This window comes from Lissotriton vulgaris, chromosome 5 (assembly GCF_964263255.1).
Source record: "Lissotriton vulgaris chromosome 5, aLisVul1.2, whole genome shotgun sequence".
NCBI classification, from domain to species: Eukaryota; Metazoa; Chordata; class Amphibia; order Caudata; family Salamandridae; genus Lissotriton; species Lissotriton vulgaris.
The window spans coordinates 685,612,657-685,633,682 of NC_141693.1; the positions used below are offsets into that span (position 1 = coordinate 685,612,657).

The following is a 21,026-nucleotide window of genomic DNA, read 5'->3' on the forward strand; positions in this document are numbered from 1 at the left end:
AGATTGTTACTGAATTGTAATTTAGGCTTAGCAATTTGGAATTTCGAAGGGGCGTGTTGGGGACGTCCCTTCCTAAAACCAAATTGAAATGGTGTGCATGAATGTTTTGCAACGAAAATGCAGTCACAAAACATTCACAACTTACCGCCAATTTTTAAAATGGTGGTAAACCATTCGTAAATGGGAAGGGGTCACCAAGGGACCCTTTCCCCTTTGAAAATGGTTTGCAACATTTTTTTCAAGAGTAGTCAGTGGTCCTACTCTTAAAAAATGAATCTTCAAAGTTTCATTTACTTTTTTATAAACGCATCCTGTTTTTCTTTAAGGAAAATGGGCTGTGTTTAAAATAAAAAGTTGCTTTATTTAAAAGAAATCACAGATAGGTTGGTCTGCGGACCCGAGCAGTCCAACGTCCCTGTGATGGCAGCGAATCGTAGTGAGTCACAAATTCCGACCTACTTCACTAATTTTTATGAGGTAAGTCTATTTGTGACCCACTACTCAAAAGAGTGCCATACATTAGGAATAGCTATTTCCTAAGTGTGATTTGCCAAAAATATTAATTAGGAAATTGTTATTGTGATCTTAATATTCTGGAGGACCCAGAATTTGTGGTTTAAAAACTGAAGATTGCCCCTGAAATAAAAAGAAAAAAAAAAGTATTCCACTCAGGTGGTACAAATGAGAGGACGTCTGCCAAAGCGGATGCTTCTGTGTGGGCAGGTGTGTAGAGGCTGTGGGAGTGGGCAAGCCATGCTCAAGGATTGCTCTTCTTCGTTTTGGGAGTTGGCTAGGTCAGGGGCTCTGTGTGAAGCGTCTGTTGTCTGTATATTCGGTGGCCGTTGGGTATACTGGGACCACTGGTTGCATTTGCACATCTGATAAACCTAGCAATTGTGTTTCCTTATAAAGTAAAGCAACATGCGCTAACAGTAGATACTTTGAATGAGTTAGGGCGGTATCCTTCCGGGGCTACCACTGCGGCCAATTCGGAATCCAAGTTATAGTGCGGCGACAGATCAACTTTTCTAAAAGGGATTACTTTATTTTCTAGTTTTTTAGTTTTCCCCTGGCCATATGTTCAATATTTATGCCACAGTGCATTACAATTTCAAATGACTTGTTCCTTACTGAACTTTGTGCGTGGTCTAAAACAAAAGTTGAATTAACTTTCGCATGGTATTCGGAAGTCCATATTCTCTTGCCAATACTAATGCACTTTTTATTGCAATCTTTTCAGGAATTTATTGTGTTCATCATACTTTACAATCCCATTTTACGACCAGAAGAGTTTTCACATTGGTTTTGTGTTGTGCTGGTTACAGTTAGTGTCCAAGGAAACCTAAAAATGAGCTTGACAACTCCACTAATACTTCAACTGCCAGGGAACCAACTCTTGAACTGGAGCCCTCGAGAGGTGATAAGCAAAGCTGCTGAAAGAGTCCCACGGCCCCCCTGCACTCAGCATTCAAAGGCATCAAACAGAGCAGAACAGTGGGCTGCCATTCATTGGCATGCACCGGCTCTACAGCCTGCACTAGGTACACAGCACAGCGTAGAGAGCTGGGCCAACACAAAACAAGCACTTGAAAATGGACTTCCAATTTTTATTTAAACACGGTGCGTGCTCGAAGGCATTCTGAAACAGGCTGCCTTTGATTACAGAAACCTTTCAGTTTTTCGCGTAGTCATGATTCAGCGGGTTAACCAGCGCTTCTCATTGCTAGGCACGATCACTTTCTGAAGCAGACCTAATTCTGTAGTATTCTTTTTTTGCAAATATCTCCTGGCCACAGGAGCGTGTTGTCCAAGCTTCTTTTCGTCTCACTACATGAATGATGGCTAAGGGATTGTCATCTTTGAAAACAATCGTATATACCCTAAAACAGATCCTTATTCTGTTTCTGCTGCAGATCTACATGATTTCGTTACTGGTTTTTTATGTGTTTGCAGCTTTGGCGATAGGCAGAAGCTGGAATTTTCATCACAAGTTGGCTATTGTCAAAATAAGTTGTTTCTTCCTCCGTGACAATACCGTGAAATCATCGGTTTAGGGTAAGCCAGGGTTAGAAATGATAATGATATATTTAATTGTGGAGCAAAAAAAGAGGCAGTTTCGGCTCTAGTGAATGATCTCTTTCAAATTTCCAGACTAAATACAGCACAAAATTACAATTTAATCAGGGGCTGTTACACATGGGATCTAGTTCCAGATTCTATGTTAACTCTGCCAAAATATCTAATCATTTGACTCAAGGAAATGCACCTGAAAGTGAGCAGTTGGAACACTGCTGTGAGCGAGATGGTCTCTTCCTGGGCGGGCACCATAGCATGTGCCTTCGCATGACTGAGCAGAGGTATATAAATCGAATCAATTCATAAGGAGTGGAGAGAAACTTTAGTCGAGCCAACCATATATATATATTAAAGCAGAACAATTACATTGGAAAGGTCTTCGAACTCACGTTCCTTCGCTGCCACTAGCCCAATCCCATGAAATCAACCCGTTCCTAACTCTTGAAACACAGTCACGTTAACAAAAAGACACAGAACGTTTTACTGTCCAAACTTTAGCAGGAGAGGAAGAGTTCAGTAGTAAAGTTCGGAAATCACAGCATTTAACAATTATCAATTTCGGTCTACACTTCACTTCTAAATTATTATTACTGTTAGACATTTGTAAAGCGCAGGTATCACCACACGGGCATCTTGGCACTGGTAACTCATCAGTAATGAGGAGAAATAACTATTAACAGTGTCGCTGAGTCACTCTTATTTAACCCTCGATTTCCAGGGGAACAGCCACGTTTTTAGATCCTTCCTGAAACTCAACAGGTCGGTATTGGTTCTCAGGAGGAGTGGGAGATGACGCAAATCTTAAGCACCTTTGACCTGGGAGGTTAAGCCTGCAAGTCATATCTTTTGAAAAGAGGGGACTGATATTAAGCTGGCATGGGAGGATCCTGAGGTCCGGGCCTATAGAGCTCAATTTTCTGTTGAAGAGCTTTGAGTCCCGTGCCGTTCCCTGTCCTATGTAGTATGCATAAGGCTTTAAAGATGCACATCTCTTTTACTGGAAACCAGTGACGTTTCTGCAGTGTCTCCGTTGAAGAATCCTGTCTTTCTTTGTTTAGTTCAAGTTTGGCAGCCAACACCTTGATTCTCGGGAGCCGTTGGAGCAGATTATCTGGGCTACCTAGTAGGAGAGAGTTACAATGATCCAGTCTGCTCAATATTGTTACCTGTACTACAAGTTTCCTATAAGGCTAGGGGAGCACAGAAACAATTTTCTGCAGATTTCTTAGGAGTCAATGTCACACTGCTACCATTTTATTAACGTGAGTTTTTATTGGTTGTCTATTGTTAATTTGGAATTCAAAATTTCATACTGAGGGGTCTGTGTTAATGCACAACAAACCTAAATATTCATGTAGCACTGGCCTAGCTGTTGCACATTATTATTGGAATTTGGCATTGGAATAGGGCACTGTGGCCCCTAGTGCTGCAGTGTGGCTCCCGACCACGCCTGACTATTGTGGCCCTTGACTTCGCATGTGTGCGAGGAAATGTAAGTGGTAACAGTAAAGTCCATGTGGGAAGAGGCTGTTGTTATCCTTGAGGTTCTGAGCGGTGCACTGATACGTATATATTGGTGCTGCTCTTAACCATGTATAGATTTACTACCCTAACTCTACATCTATGTGCCTTGAATGTATATTTATTGTCAAGGTACAAAAATATTTTACCTGTATATGTATACCCTTCCGATGTTTGATGGCTGGTATTTTTGCTACAGCAATATGACAGAATAATATAAGATAACAAGCAATAAAGTGTTGGCCTCATCTGTTATTCACTGGTGGGTTTTTGACTGTCTTGTGGATGAAGACGACACTATGCATATTACCTGCTCAATCTCGGCGGTCAGAAGACCAAATCGCATCTGGCTAGGCGAAGAATGTTATAGCTGGATGGAGCGGCACGTAAATGATTTGCTTCTAATTGTTCTGATGAGGTCTTTGTTTTAGCTTGAGTCGTTTGCCTTTGCTGGGTGGGCACCTCGTTTGATAAAATAGGGAGGTCAGAGGGGTGGGTGCACGCATATATGATGTTAAATCGCATGCTCTACAACGCATGCGATTATAGCGTAATCGTTACAACGACCGCGTTGTTACAACGCAAGCCATTACATTGCAAGTCGTTTCAACAACTTGCTGTAGAGGGCGCGCTGGTTTTAGGAATAGTATAATTTACTATTCCAAGTCCAGCGTTTGCACAGAACGGAATGCAGTGGAATAGTAAATGATACTACTCCTTTGTCTAGGTCGCCCCCTACAGCAAGTCGTTGCTAGGACTTTCGTTGTAACGACCGCATTGTAATCGAATGCGTTGTAGCGCCTGCAATGTGAACGCTGTTTCCCGGGTGCACTTCAGGAGTTAGTGCTGTAAGTGGGCCAAAGACATTTCGATCAGTCAGCACAGAAGACAGCAAAACATTAGAGATTCCTGTTACAGCCCATGGTACAGATATGCTAAAAGATGGAACTATGGGGCTTATTTACAAGCCCTTTGTGACGCCGGTGCACCACTTTGTGTGACACAACGGCGGTGGATTTTACTGCTTCATATTTACAAGGACAGGAAAAGCCACCCTGCGCGACTTCCTGTCCTTGTAAATATGGCCTCTTTACATGCAGCACTTTGCGTGAAAGGGGCATTCCATGGGTGATGCTATGGGTGTTCCCACACAACACCCATGGAACCTGACACTTCCAGATTTATGAGAAATCGTAAACCTGGAAATGCGTCTGAATGCTAAGCCTTCCCAGGTGAGGCATAGGGAGGCTCACTGAGGTGAAATGTATTAATTTCTTCTCGTTATTTTTCCCCTTTCTATGCATGCTGAATTCTGCAGCACACATAGGTGTGAGAAAATCACCTCTGAAGATTGTTTATGTACAGGAAGGTGTCCCTTCCTTCACATACACAATAATTAAAAAATTACGTTTTGCAAGTTTTATGTGTGCTAATGCAGCACACATAGAAGTTGAAATAAGCCATTTCAGATTGTTTATGTGCAGGAAGGGTTCCCTTCCTTGCACATAAACAATCATCCCCGTGACGCAGGCATCCTTGCACCATGTCGCAAGGGTGCCTGCATCGGCGCATGGCAGCCCCTTGTGCGCCAGTGCAGGGGAGAGCACAGGAATGCAACATATTGTAAATATGTCGTATCCCTGTGCTTTGAAAGTGCTGCAGCGTGTCGCAGCCAAAGGGCTTGCAGTGCCGCGCTGCGGCACTTTCTTGTAAAAGAGGCCCCATATATATATATGCAGATATACTAGATACGATTAGCTTGGAGTTACGTTAAAACGCTCAAATATATATCTGCGCGTGTCAAGGACAACCACTCAAACAAGCCAGCATCATTGCAGTTATCTCTCCGTTCAAGAAGCTCCACAGATCACGAGAAAATAATGGATAATGCAATTAAACACATGAAAAATTATGCAATAGTAAAAAATGAAAAATTCACCTGTCCATTCTTACGAGCTCGTGTGCTCCTGTAATAAGTGAAAAGAAAATGGAGAGCAGTGTTATATGTAATTATCGTGGCTCCGTCAAATATCATATAAAAGCACTGGTATAAAAGCCCTCATGTAGCCATCACAATTCAGTCACCATTAACTTAAGCTAGATACCTTACTACGCCTCGGTCCACTTCTTTTCCAAACTTCAGGGCAAATAGAAACAGGCTGAGCATAGTATTAGGTACTTTATGAAACACTGGGTAAAATAAAGATGCTAGATGCGATCCAATTTGTTTTTCAATGTTTTACAGATCTCCTTACTCTCCACCCCTCAGTGTTTGTCACACCATAGCTTTGTGAATGGAGCCCAGAGATCTGTTTCTACAAGGATTCTTTTTTCTAGTAGTGGAGAATCTTTGAAGTTCCGTCAAGTGTGAACACATTTCTGCCATTATGATTTTCCTTCCTGCTTCCTTTCCCATAGTTCGCATTGACTCTGGCATGTTTATAACAGTGGCCTTGCACTCAACCCTCTTGAACAATATCGGTTGCTCGAGTGATCCCACTGACCTGTACTTATTGTTGCATTAAGTAAATGAGTTGTTGATGTGTTGCAGAACATTGCACAAGTTTCATTGTCTTTTCCAAAAACCGGAATGTGTAAACTTGGTCTCTGCAGGCAGTGAGTTAAGGCGAAGGTAAAATAACCTGCACACCGATAAAGTGCAGTGGACGGAAATTATGAAGCTGTATATAGTCACGTGGAATATTGCACAATGAACCCACAAAACATTCATGCGAATTCAAAACAATCAAACCTAAAGCTGAAATATGGCCATGTTTTATGGCCCAGAAATCTGATTTGCTGTGGAAAGGTATTTCTATACACAGAAGTCGCCATCGACCCGTGATTGCTTTTGCTGTAAAATTGAGCAATGCCCAACTTCATTTTAATACTTAGGACGTTTGAGAGAGCGCCTCATATGTATTTCTGATGGTGAAATGTGAGGATTCAACCACGCATTTCAAATTGTATATCATCATGGTACTACAGCTAGTATCGGTTGCATTGTAATCTGTGCTAATTAAGGCTTCTAGAATTATAGACCCATCGTGACTGAAAAAAATCGCTATTCAACTAACAGTGGCTGGGGCATTTAGGTAGGAATTGTCGTGAGACTTTTCTTGAATGACAGATGAATAGCCAATTAGAAGAGACCCACACAAGCTGACTCACACACAAAATGAGTCATGCGGGATTATATACTGCACATCATAACTACCAGCAGAGAGCGGATAAAAGCCTGAACTAGGTTTGCATGCAAAAACATAGGTCTGAACCCAGAGCACAGAGTTAGCATGATGCTTTCTGAAACCTAACCGCTCCGGTGACTAAATCCCACAGTGATAGTCTGTGTGCCGGCTGATAGACTGACTATTGACCGGAGTCCCACAGTGATAGTCTGTGTGCCGGGTGATAGACTATTGAAAGTAGTCCAACAGTGATGGTCTGTGTGGCAGCTGATAGGCTGAGTATTGACCTTGGTCCCACAGTAATAATCTGTATGGCAGCTGGTAGACGATTGGCCAGACTGGCTCGAGCGTGAATCACATGCCCTTCTACAACTCTGCAGTCCAAGTTATTAATGACATTCAGGCGTGTATCAGTACCTGTGTAAAAAAGCAAATATTATTATCTTTGCTTTTCTTTCGTTTGATGTGCTGTAAAATCTTTTCAGAAAGACATAACATTCCTAGGCAGTGCTGAATTAGTAAAAACAAATAAGTGCAGCGGCCCAAAGGTTTTCTTATGAACATGGCACCACTGTTGCAAATGTGGGGGTTGCTGAATTTCAAGGCTTGCTAGAGTTGATTCCAGCTCATGCCTCTTTCGTATATCATCCTCTTTCTCATCCCTGCTTCCTCCCATTTTCACAGTTTTCACTTTTTTCCTGGCTTTCTCTTCCAACGTATTTCTAATTTTTCTTTTCTTTTCCTCATTATCAAAGTCTTTGATGAAAATTAAGTTCCCATCACGGCTTCCTCCCATTTTCAGTTTTCACGTTTTTCCTGTCTTTCTCTTCCAACTTCTTTCTAATTTTTTTCTTTTCTTTGACTCATTATCAATGTCTTTGCTGAAAATTAAGTTCGCCATATATGAATGCCAGTACCCACCACATGCAAACACTTGCACAAACTAGTAGATTGTTGATGTTGGCTAGTGTGAGGTGCTATCATCGCAGAAAGTGAATTTGCGTCATCATTCATTAAGCCATTTCCTAAGTGCCGTTCTGAACTTTGAAACCTATATCTACTGCTACCTGTGCAACAACTGCCTAATCTAATTTTCGACACATTTCTCCCCCTCATATCTCAGTAGGGCACTTCACTTCCCTTTGCTTCTTTAGGATTCCTTAAAACTCATGCTTGTTTAGGATCCGTCAGTTACTTCTCTACACCGCTTTGTAAATACCCATCTTTGCAGTAAAGTCTCCATTTTGTACCACTATAACTGCCCTTGATCAGCAACCTCTTGCATTCTGCTACCATTGGCCAGCTCCTTGCAACCATACCTTTAAAAGATGTGTAAACTCACATGGTAGCACCGGGAGTCACAAAATATTGACACTCTTCACCGTGTGAGGGGTGAAGAGACGACTAGTCACCATAAAAGTCAATATAATACTTGTGCACAAAGTGACATGCAAAGAAATACATAGAGTAGGTTTCAAGCTTGTATTTGAAGATGATATAAAAGGATGCATGCAGTTACAGGCTGGGCAACCCCCTAGGACATGGGAGGTGGCATCAAAATCCCTTCTCTGTCTTTTTCCGGAGGGTAGGTGAGGCTGCTCAGGTAGTGATGGATTTAAAGCCCCACCCCTTTCTCCTGGGTTCCGCCTCCTTTCTCTTCAGTTGCACACCTTGAGCATTATTTCAAAGTTGGCAGATCTGCTCTATTATAAGTTAATACAACTTTTTCTAAAGTTTCCAGATTGTAATTGGGGAACATCAGCATGAAACCAGTGGCTACTTGAGTACTCGTTCCCTTTAGAAAAGCTAAGCGACAGTGTTCGAGCTCCTGACATCAGAACTACATATTTATACTGTTAAATGACAATGCTGGTACCTATGATATAGTTATGGCTTCCATTCCATGCAGTGGTATGTCTGTTACCTTGCATTTAGTGTGAAGCAGGCTCATTCCGTGCATAACAGTAGATAGGGGGAGGTCTGTGCTCTCAAGATGGTGGATTATCAAGAGTTACGGTGGTTTTCCAATACTGACTTTGAAACATCTATGGACCTATGAAGAAGGCAGCAAGGAGACCGTGATAGTAAGATCTACCAGAATTTAAATGCACAAAGTGAGGCCTTGGCTTGTTGTCTTCCTTCGTGCTGGGTAGACCATTCAGACATTTTTCTCCCTCGTCGGCTGCAGGCTGGATGAACCCAACTATGCCTCCATGCCTGATTCTATTCACAACCTCCTGCTTCATGGAGCTCATTTGAAGGTTTTTTTGCAAGGCAAATTGTTGTTTTGAGTCAGGCCCTGACCTTCCTAAATCTGGAAGTGTTATCACATTTGTATGGATTAGCCTGCGAGGTTCAGTTGTGATATGTGCGGTTAAATCATCATGAGTACATATGCAACACAATATACATTAAACTTAATGAAAATACATTTATTATACATACTCCTGTTAGAAACGGCTTGTCGTTGCTTATACACAAGGAGGAGGATTATAGGTAGACACAGGATTCCCACAATGCATGCAATTGTGGCTAGTGCTGCTGCTGTGATGCCTGAAATGAAAACGCAAAGTCAGTGACAGGGTAAGCAATGCAGCCACACTGATCATTCCCATCTCCATGGAAGAAGGGCGTTTTAAGCGCCAACATGAAATCATTATGTCTTACTATCACATAGTTCCTCCGTTCAGCTAATTGCAAGATGCTTACCTGGTTGTACCCTACCTATTAACCAGAAAGAAGCAGTGTGACTTAACTGCACTGGTAATTACCATCAGGGAGTAGCTGTATGTGTGCAAAAAAACACTTGCAGGACATTGTGGGGTGGTCCTTCAAAAGAGCAGTGACTAATAAATGAGCAGCTGCTTCTACTCATTTATTATTAAATTTTATTTAAAAAATATTTACTATGGGTGTCCCAGTGCCCACCCGGACACCCATATACATCTTTTTTAAGGGGAGTGGCATATGGCCCCCATCCCCAAGCCTTTCCAGGCCTATAGGATCACAACCCCCGGGGCAATAATCTTTTAATAAGGGGACGGGGGCACAGCCCCCCTTTCAAAGCCACTAGTGGTTCCAGAGACCACATTTCCAAGGGCCAATTTTTTTAAAATGAGTGAAGGGGGGTGCAATTCCACCCTGCCCTAGCCACTAGTGGCCCTGAGAACCCCACCTGGAGCCTTATCATTTTAAATAAGGGAATGGGGGCACATGCCCCCCTTCCCCAAGCTACCAATGGCCCAGGGCCCCATCCCTGAGGCCTTTTTCATTAAACTAAGAGGAGGGGGCGTTGGGCTTCCCTCCTAATCCTTTTTGGCCCCTGGAACCCCATCCCTGGGGCCTCTAGTGGGTACCCCAGTTCCCACCCAGGGCACACACAAAAACTGTGTTGGGGGCTTCAGGCAGGACCCCGTGGCCCCGCCGGCTGTAGCCAGCATTAGACTAGGTGCTTCACCATTCCTAGGCCCCCGCCCGGCCGAGAGCAGCATTTCTTTTACTGCTCCTGCCAGACGGGAGCAGTGTGGAGTTGTATTCTCCTGGGCAGGGAACCAAAGTAACCTGGGAGTGGAATACCCAGGACACTGTGCATTACCACTCCCCAAGGGATTAGGTCCACACGGCTGGTGTTGGTAAGGGGAGGGGGTTGCATAACCCCCCCCTCCACTTCTTGTTGTTTTTGGCACTAGGGGATGGGGTCTTCGGGGCCCATTTGCAGCTGGTGGATCAGGGATGCATGCCCCCTCCCCTTGAATCTTATTTGGGCCCCAGGGGATGGGGTCTCTGGGGCCCATTTGTGACTCAGGGAGGGGGTCCGCATGGCCCCCCTCTCCATAAATTAGCATGTGGTCCTGGGTGGTTGGGGTGCTCTGGCCCTCATGGCTTAGGGTGGGAGTCCGCACTAAAGGTCACCTCTGCAAAAATATATTAGTACAGACTGCTGGACCCTGGCCCACAATAGGGGTAACACTTTATTGAAATAAAAAGGCTGATCAGTGTTTTTTTTATTTTTTTTAAAGCCATGGTCCTGCAGGATCGTGGCTTCATAAAAAATATATATACATGTATTTGGCCCTATGCGGGCTTCCCTGCCCCCAAATGATTTTTTTAACAATTCAAATGCAGAAGAGGTGACCATGTACCTAAGTCCTTTAATGCCTACCTGCAACACTTTTTTATCATGTTGAAGGCAGCCAATCAGAGTGCTCGATCCTGCAGGCGCATGTCTCGTGTGGAAGCAAATTTGCATAAGGGAAAAAAGCCTCCTGAGCCAATTAGAATGCTTTTTTTAACTGGGTGTTAGAAATTCTCACAAGAATCCCTTGTATCCAACCGTCCAGATAGAGAAATATTTTTGTACCTTAATTTCTCAAAAACTACTGACCGGATTTACACCACATTACACAAAAAGCACAATCTGTGACCCACAATTTAGTTTCCTGCCAAATTTGATATAATTCCATTCAGCAGTTTTTGCACTAGCACAGTTAAAAAAAAATCTACAGAAAATGCATGGGCATTTGAGGTTTTGGCCCCCCTCCCTTTTCCCACCCCCACTTGAAGGGTCACCCCAAAACTTTCCATACACAAACTAGGCAACAAAGAATTCTTTTTTGGAAAGTTTTGTGAAGTTTCGTCAACCAGCGCCAATGCCATTAGCAAACCAAAAAGGCATTTCCCATGAAAACGCTGACGTAACTACCCAATTGCGATTTTCTGCCAGTTTGTGTTGCATTGCACTTGTGGAGTGGCTTGATACATCTGACCCATATTTTGGTACAGCTGATTAGATCATTATATATTTTGACACATGCTAATGTGTGAAGACCTGTTTGATGTGGTCTTCCTAATATGCTAAAAGATTTGCACCTTAGTAATTTTACTTATGATCATTTTAATTCAATTCGGTGATTTTATTTTTTGAATATCAGTTTGGTATATATAGAGTTGGCTCCTCAAAGCATTGTTAGTGGTTAGAAAAAATATTTTACAATTGGAAATCTGCAAGACTGTTTTTAAATTAGCTACAGTAGAAAATCCTCTTAAGTGCTGTAGATGATGATTATATTAACTCATCTGAAATGTCTTTAGGAAATTGAAAATATGTTGTTCCTTCTTAGTAAACAACTTGTAAGTTCGAACAACGGTTCCTTGTCAATCAATTCAACCGGCTTCTCAATTAATATTAATCTTCCCCTTTTCCGCTCTTTTTGTCTTCTGCTTTCATTTCCTCTTTTTTTCTTGTGTTATCTTTTATTTTCTTATATAAATGTTTAAGTACACTTACTTCCTTAGCTCTTTATCTGGATGTATTGTCATATTTTGAATTATATTTAAATTGCATATTGCTATGTGACTGATAACTGCTATATCTGTGTACTTTGCTTTGTGTATCTTTGATTGTAGCTAAAATATTGAAGTGTGAAAAAAAGAAGCGTGTGTCCCACTCCTGGGAGTCTGAGCACCATAGTACTCAACATTTGTAATGAGAACAATTCATCTAAGAGCAAAGAAGAATCAGCTCAGCAGCCCAAATATTGTAGCCTGTTATTTGTGTTGCCTGCGAACGCTTGCTCATGGAGAAGTGAGTGGGCACTCAAAATAAAGCATCACTCTGCTTACCTATCATTCTATAAACTGACCATACTGGAGCTTAGAGCTAGAGCGCCAGTCTCTGAATGATGGCTCCACCAATGAACTCTGAATTGAATCTCTGTGTGATACTCAAATACTTAATGTAACAACTCTTGTGCTCCATCGGTTACTTACACAATGCCCACTTCATGTGCCAGGCTCAGTTGAGCTTGACCAGTTACAAACTATTTCAAAAAATACCGGGATCTGGAATGTGTTGTATTTTCAAACACAGTTTGTACTATCAAGAATAAAATTCAGGCTGCTCAGTTTTAAACACTGTAAGGTGTATCAGATAAATGTTCATTGTAATAAACTTACTTTCATTATCTTCGCTGGCCAATGAGTGAAACGTGCAGTTCTGGAGAACTTTTTCAGCTGTAAAAGTGAATAACATACTAATTACTTTTCCATCGATCACTTCACCTTGTTTACTTAACTCCACAACAGCAGTCTAAACTATGGCTTCTGATAATAAAACATATGCTTTGAAAGCAGGTACAGTTATTAGCTGAGGTAAACACAGAGGAGGGCTTCATTAGGCCTCCGAATGTGGAGGCGTGGTTGTTCCGCAGCCCCTCAGTTAGTGATACTGGGAGTCCTGTTAATTCCTGGAATTTTGAATTAGAAGGGATTACTTGTTGACCCTTGATAATCCAATGAGTAATAAGGTATTACCAGGGTAATCCGTAATTCCAATGTCGATTTTCCTGATAATCCCTCATTCTCACACACTGTTACACCTGGCGATTTCGGATGCGGTCTCCAGCTGCAATCTCCACGTGAAACCCGAAAGATCTGAAGTAACTTCTTGGATTTTTAACAGATCAAAAACAAGAAAATAGCCTCTAGCAATGAGCACTAGAGTGGCATCTTATGAAAAGCGTGCATTTGTGTTAATAATATATAGTCAGTTTGTATTAATGTAAAATGTTTTTCCACATCCCCTTTGTCTTTTTTTCACAAATTCCAAGGAGTGTAAACAGGCACTGTTAGAAAATGGGTTTCTGGTTGGCAGAGGTATGCACCCCGTTAAAGCATGAACCACAATCCTAGTCAGCATAAATTAGAAACACACTTTAAATTAATCTGTGCTCACCTTCTGGTAGCTTGGCACAGAACAGTCAACTGTAACAGTAATTTAAGAAACATTGTGTAAAGTATTTGTTCACACCACATACAGTAACATAGTGCAAACACCACAAAAGACCAGTTTAGATCAATAGAGAATAATTTTGATGGAAAAACAAGACAAAAATGCCAAAACTTCAATCAGTAGAAGTTGAGATATGAATTTTAAAAGATTAATTGCAAAAATAGCACCTAGAAGCAAATAGCACTCAAAGAGTTAATTGTTCACGCTGAACTGGGACAAAGTCAAGAGTTCATGCTGCTCACAGTGGAGCGCAGACCGACTACAGGACCCCTGCAGGGCCCGCTGAGCAAATGTGCCTTAAGCCGTATTGCAGCACAATTGTGGGGTGCATTAGAGAAATGCATCGATGATCCAGACGGAGTTGACAGGTTGCATTGGATTTCTCCACGCAGCAGTGACAATGCGTCAGTTCCATGGATGAAGTGGTGATTAAAAACAGAACAATTAAATGCGTTATGGAAAACTACATCAAATACATTATTATGAATCCTTCTTACAAGTGTTTAAAGCTATTGTAGCATACGAACATAAACTGTTCCTTCTTCCTAGACCTAGATGGTACAAATGTGTGTGTGTGGGGGGGGGGTGCTACATACATAAGGCTACTCAATCTCGGCAAAGAACATTAAATTATGATCTCTATGTGAGAGCTAAAGTCCCTCCAGCTGGGAAAGAATCATGTCAAGGCGCTTTCTCCACCGACCCTCTTAGGTTCAACAGGACTGGCCCTACGAGGTAAGCCAGCACCCGTAGGAAGCTGCTACTGCGTTGTGCGACACAAGAAGCAAAGGTCAAAAGTGTGTTTCCTGGTGGGTGTGGAGCGCTCCAGCATCAAGACTGCATTTTCTCTGTAGCGCTGGACATCCACGGACACGGAAAGCCTGCTTAGAGCTGCCTCAGGCCTCACATCCGTAATTGACTCCCTCCTCCCACGCCCTTCTTTCACTACGTGTAAGCCAGTCGCGGCTCGCTGGGGGAGAGGGGTGTCACGCGGGGGAGGGGGGTGTCACGCGGGAGAGAGGGGGGGTGTCGCGCACGGGGGGGATTTAAAATACATGATCCTACCTGAGGTCCTGAGTAGGTCCGCGCTGCCCTGGGTCCGTTGGCGCCTACAGCCCCTCTCCCAATCCTGGTGCTGCCTTAGGGCACGACTATTCTTCGCCCGCAGCACGCCCATTAGGAGCCCAAGGGGCTCCTAATGGGCATGCGCAAACAAGTCAAAACACAAGTGCGCATGAGTGGGCACAATGCGAAAATTCGCCCTCCGTGCCCACTCATGCACACTTGTGTTGTGCTGCTGCCTGTTGCCCCCACTGGTCTGACAATCATGTCAGTCAACATGATGCCAGACCGCCCACCCCCTTCAGACTCTGAAGGGGGTGGGCGGTCCGACGTCATGCTGACTGACATGATTGTCAGTTCTCCCTCGGGTCTTTGAACTTAAGTTCAAAGACGCCGAGGGAGCTGCGGGCGGGGAGGCTACGCCCCCACGCCCCAATGGACGCACCGTGCCTGCGCCCCTGTTTATTCATTATCTCCCCTCTACCTGACAAAAGGGAGCACCATTCAGCCCTCTCACCCCCTCCATTGTTTCTGCTTGCCCGCCACGCTGCCTCTTTCTGTCGTCCTCCTCCTACTCCTCCTCCTCTCAGACCTCTAATTTCAAAGCACATTTATGGTAGCTTCCCAGGGACTATGAGGCATTTTTTATTACATAATGTGAACTCAAGCGACCCAAAGGTGTTGGAGCGCTTTACATGAGCCGAAGTTACATTACAAAAGGTCAGATTAATTTTGGGGGGCGCAAACTCGACTGACCAGGAGGTATTGGAGCGCTTTACGAAAGCGCTAGTTACATTACACCAGGTCAGATAATTTTTTTTGTTTTAGGTGCACGGAAATTAATTGACCCCATGCTGTCCCTGTTTATTTATAATTTCCCCTCTACCTGAAGAATGGGAGCATTTAGTTGTTACTATGTCCAGTACTCCTATACCCAGAGAGCTGGGCAGAGGGGGGCAAGGGGCTTGCTGATAAATGGGTGGTGCGAGCAGTGTTTTGAATGGAAAACTCTGGGGAAGGGTGGCTGGTGAATAGAGGCCTGAGGGGGGGAGGGATGCAATGTCTCCGCCATTGAAAAGTGCTTGACTGCTTTTTTTCATAGGCTGTTCAATACTCTAGTAATGCAGTCGTACGCAGAATGTTATAGTACTGTTGACTTGAATCGAGGCACTTATCTTTTTGTCTGTGTGTTAAAAAGCCATGGAATGTGTGCATACATGTTTCCTGAGGCAAGCATGTATTCCTGAATGACACTGCATAACCCAGTGTGTAGTAATTGTATAGCTCTTCAATCCCTGGTGGCACAGCACCCAGGATAAAGTGCTGCATGGCTAAATATTTGTACGTCCCAACGGTGATACCTATTGGCTATGCCAATGCTTGTTTGTGTTTGAAATGCATACTTTTACCAAACTGTTCATGAGAAGTCTAATCACCAAGCTACATGGCTCACACCCAACTAACTGTGTTTTCACAGTGGGGAGCTATTGATTCCAGGGTGCCCTCATTTAAGACGAAAAACTATATGAAATTTTCTCTCAGCCTAATTCATAGGTCCTCGCAGCCATCTGATCTACGCCTCGCCATGCGGGTTTCTCTGTTTTGCTCAGCGCCAAGATGCTCCTTCCGGAGCGATAGTTGCGCTATACAAATTTCAATAAATATCAAATATCAAAAAGCACCATTTGCATTTTGCAGTGTTAAATATCCCTTTGTAAATTACAGCTGGCTTAGGGAATGATGTATTGAGCTTGCCCAATGAGATCCTAGTGAAAATGTTGTTTGAAGAGCTGTCTCAGTCATTGGTTCATTATCTCAGGTATAAGTTCAAGTACCTAGTTGAATGAACACTGGATATTTCTAGGGCTCTTTCCGACATACCAGATATTTTTAGCACCTCTATTATTGTTTTTGAAAACTGAAAATATCTGTGATGTCCACCAGTGAGTTTAACACTTAATAATATTGCTAGACAAGCCACCTGGGCTAACTGAATTATATGCTGTCTATAAATTGACCACTGACAAAATCTGTCATAGGAAATTAGAATATTTAAGGCTTCGATAGATGTTTTTTTGGGTTTACCTTTTGGTTCCTGATCCCCTTCATATTTGTGATCTGTAATGCCCAAAGGTTTCATTGAGTGGAATTACATAAAAATATTAATTATCTGATGAATTTCCCTTTGTCGCAGAATTTCAAATTTGGATCATTCTTCTGTGATGTTTCCTTTCTATAATTTGATTAAAATCATTAGTGCCTCATGCTCTTGCTTACCTATTCAAGGTACATTTCCTCCCCATGTCGACCATGCTTATTTACAAAGTTTTTCATTTTCCTCCTCTGCTTTGAATGTGTCCGAATATCATTATCAAACCAGCATTCAAAATGAGAGAACAGAGCCTGCTGCTCAAGTGGTCACATGCTCAACTGCATTTCCAACACTTGGTTTACAACCTCTAAGAAATATTAATATTGAGACATATTGTACCAAAGAGGTTGTTTCAGTGAGGAATACCGCCCAGCAGGCATATTGATACCAAGCACTCTTTAGTAGAATACAGACTGATTAAAGATTTCTCTGTGAGTAAGCGTGGCTTTTTCCAGACTTGGGTGTAACTTGCTCCTGAAATTCCATTGCATAATTCTGACCTACTCATGGAAGAACATTATTAGAATCAGACCCATCATGACTCAGAAGCAGAGGCCCTATAAGAAATACTGCGCCTGAAATATTGTGCCTATGCGAAAGAGAACTACTCGGGCAAATATGAAGATCAGCATCCAGCTCCTAATTAATACTAAGCCAAGGAACAAAATATAAGTCCAGGAATACCATACCTAAAAGGAACAATATATTTGAATCTTCATGTGCCAATGGAAACTGTTCCTATCATGAACGTTTCAACTGGAGGCATTGAAAAGTACTTAGTACAGAAAATCAACCCTCCCTTGTTAATAGCAAATATGATATCCTGGGGCATATTTACAAGCCCCTTGAGTCGCTGTTGCATCTCTTTTTGGGACGCACCGGTGGCACATTTTGCTGCCCAATATTTACAAGGACACATAAAGCCACCTTGCGTGGCTTTTCGTGTCCTTGTATATACGGCCCCTTTTCACGCAGCACTTTGCTTGAAAGGGGTGTTCCATGGGTGTTGCTGTTGGTGTTTCCACACAGCACCCATGGAACCTGACACATTCTCAGATTTACAAGAAATCAGAAACCTGGGAATGTGTTAGAATGCTACACCTCCCCAGGCGCAACGAGGAGAAATGTTTTCATTTGTCCTCATTTTTTCCTCTTTCTGTGCGTGCTGCATTATGCTGTGTCGGCGCAAGGCAGCCAACTGTGCGCACGCGCAGGGAGCAGCCCTGGGATCAGTAATATTATTTTAGATATGACGTATCCCTGTGCTTTGAAATTGACTCAGTGTGGTGCAGCAAGGCCCTATGCATTTTAGTCCTGGGAGGACCTGGCCTGGCAGTTCGGGCTGGACTGTTCCTATTGGGCACAGGGTCAAGACTGATTTGCATTTGGCTGGGTTCAAACTGGAACAGCATGGTGAGCAAAAGAAACTATGGATTTAAACCCAGATCTCTGTACTGGGGCGAATGTATGACATTGGTCTGCATTCTGTCCATCTATTGTTCTTTTTGCATTTATTAAGCTACGAGGCAATAATGTTTCTGTCTTGCTGTTTTAAGAGATGAATTTCCCACCTAACTTTTCAGAGAAGATGTATGGAAGTACATTCTTTTCAGTGTACTGCCTCAGGACGTTGTGTATAGCTTGTGTCCCGAAGCCACTGGTGTACAAATCAGAGATGAATGCCCTCAATTTATTGTGCCAAAAATAGTGCACAAGTGTACAATTTCCAAAGAAAGATGGCACCAAATTGTAGTGCAAGACAACTGTGCATCAGAATACTGTGACAGAGATTAATGGAACAGCATATTCCCTAGCCACGAATGTCGTCTTGATAAAGCTCCGCTGTCACCAAGGACTAGTAGCCAATCGGCTGCAATGGGCCAGGTTGCTTTTGAGCATCCTAACCTCCCTGCAAACGAAGGGGCAGATTTACAATAACTGGCGCATCCCCAGGGATGCGCCAGTTATTGTGAGCCGCAGCTCCGCCACCCATGATGCGCCGCATTTACAATGCGGCGCACCATGGGGCAAAAACGGCACAGATGCGTGACGCATCTGTGCCGTTAAGGTGGCGCATTGCTGAAGTTGCGTCGCAAGCGCAACGCAGCTCCAGCAATGCTCTGTGGGGCCCTATCTGTCCAATGCTGCGTCAATCCTTACGCCTGCTTCAAACAGGCGCAGGGTTTTGACGCAGCATTGGCCTAAAAGTGACTGAGTGAAATCTTGTAGATTTCACTCAGCCACTTTTACAAAGCGCAAGAGGCTTGTAAATCTGCCCCGAAATGCTTTGCTCTATGACGGGAGTGAATTCCTTCCATACCCACACAGCAGCAGAGTACTCACTGGCAGCCAGGAGAAGGCATGGACAACTAAAGAGATCCACGTGCTTACCAGCTCATGATGTTGATCAGTGGAGAATGACGGAGGGGTGTAGATGTCTCTCTCCCTCGGTGCCAATTTTTTTGGGGCCTTCACAAAGCCATCCTTCTTCCAGCTCTGTTCCATGATGAATAAGTTCTAGTAGCAATGTATCGACTATATAAGACAGCCTGAAGCATTATCTTGAGTGAGTCTACTGGCAGCTTGGTGATGACACTGTGTCCCCTTGATTCCACCTCATGCAACAAGATCTGTTAGTACTCCCTCCAGAAGCATTCCACGGTTTCTAGCTTTTCTCCAAGCATTTAAACTATGCAGAAGACAGGCCAAATGCTGCTTGAGACATATTTGCTCCCAAAACTAGGACATCTTATAACCAAGCCCTGGCCTCCTTTGGACTTGAGATATGGTTCACAAATGTAGCTACTTCTCTTTTTGGATCAACTCAGTAACGAACTTGCAGAGAGAAAGTGGCAACTCTCTCAAGCCCCCCCAAGTCAGTCAAGGTACGTTCTTTCTTCACACACCTGTGCAACACCCTTTACAAAAACAATGTTTGACAAATTGGCCACATAAGAGAAGCTATCAAGCAAAGATTAAGTAATATATGCTGCAATCTGCTGACAGTGTAATGGTTACAGTCATTCCTTTCTTCATGGTCACAAACCCTATTCCTGCCACCTTTCATTGGAAAGCTGGGGTTGATGTCTTGTGAAGTTCCATAGAAGAGCATTTTATTACCTCCTCTCATTCGCATCTATATAGCCCCATGTGCATCCTTGCTATGCTACCTCAACATGCAATTCAACTTTTACGCTGAGGACGCTCGCCTCCTATGCAAATTGCATCAACAATATCCCTCTTACATTGCTTACTTTCTTCCTCATTCCCAACTAGTGCATACTCTTAAAGTAGTACTTAAGTGTATTTTCACCAATTTCTTGAAGTTGGACCCTGAGAAGAGAGAGCATTGGATCCCCAGAAATTATGACCTGAAGCTGCAGTCCTCTCCCAGGCTCTGCCCAAGGCGTCTCGTACAATATCTGCTAAACTGGCTTGCAATCTAGACTTTCATATTGATGCTGACCTGTCTATGAAGGAGCAGGCTTCTACCCTTGACAGAAATTGTTTCTGGCAATTGAAACTGATAAAACAGTTTCTTCCTTATAATATCAGTAACTATGAGATGCCTGTCACTCATGTCCTGGTAATCCCCCACTTGGACTACAATAATTCCAAGAAAATCCTTGAACCGTATTCAGCTGGTCCAAAATACCTCTGCACATCTCATAACAGGCAGCCCACGCCATCACAATACCTCTCCAATCCTCAGGTATTTACACTGGCTACCATTCAAGAACAGAATCCTCTTCCAGCCCATGGTGACTTTGCATCTTATTCTCTATGGTCTAGCCCCGCAATTGCTCATGGTTAATTTTTCCTTTTATTCATCCAGCCAGATCCTTAAGACCCAGAGGCCCTTTTCGTACTTAGCATCCCAAATGTCTTTGGAGACAGAACCTTCTTTGTGGCAGCTGTGAGAGAATGGAACAATATCCCCAAAAAGATGTACTCAATTTAACTACTCCCTTTTGTCTTGGCACTGAAAACGTATATTTTAAATCCGTAATTTTTCTTTCTTAATTATACCAGGTTAGTGGCAGTTAGTAACCTCAATACAATACAACATAAAAGTATGTAAAGAGTCTTCTTTTTTTTTGCTGGGGATACCATTTCTTTTTTACTTCCATTGGCATTGTCCTATAAACGCAATGATCACAGTCTGAAAAAACAAGTAGAGTTATGTGTCCTTAAGATTTGCGCTGCTTAGAAAATATTAGAAGAATTTAACAAATGG

The 21,026-nt window shown here is 43.0% G+C and overlaps 2 protein-coding genes across 5 annotated transcripts in view; one reads left to right on the forward strand and one right to left on the reverse strand.

Annotated features, from left to right (window-relative positions):
• CDH23 (cadherin related 23) overlaps positions 1 to 21,026 on the forward strand; it is a 2,828,172-nt gene that overhangs the window by 2,171,945 nt on the left and 635,201 nt on the right. The window lies entirely within an intron of this gene.
• The window catches only part of VSIR (V-set immunoregulatory receptor), an 86,764-nt gene that overhangs the window by 14,223 nt on the left and 51,515 nt on the right, over positions 1 to 21,026 (reverse strand). For all 4 annotated transcript variants that reach the window (XR_015295922.1, XR_015295921.1, XR_015295920.1 and 1 more), the window contains exons 3-5: positions 12,741 to 12,797; positions 9,231 to 9,338; positions 5,537 to 5,564 (exon numbers count right to left, since the gene is read on the reverse strand). Coding sequence is in view for 1 of the 4 variants with exons in the window: in XM_086922118.1 (XP_086778244.1) it covers positions 5,537 to 5,564; positions 9,231 to 9,338; positions 12,741 to 12,797 (193 nt within the window). In the remaining 3 variants the exon portion in view is untranslated. The remainder of the gene's footprint in view (positions 1 to 5,536; positions 5,565 to 9,230; positions 9,339 to 12,740; positions 12,798 to 21,026) is intronic.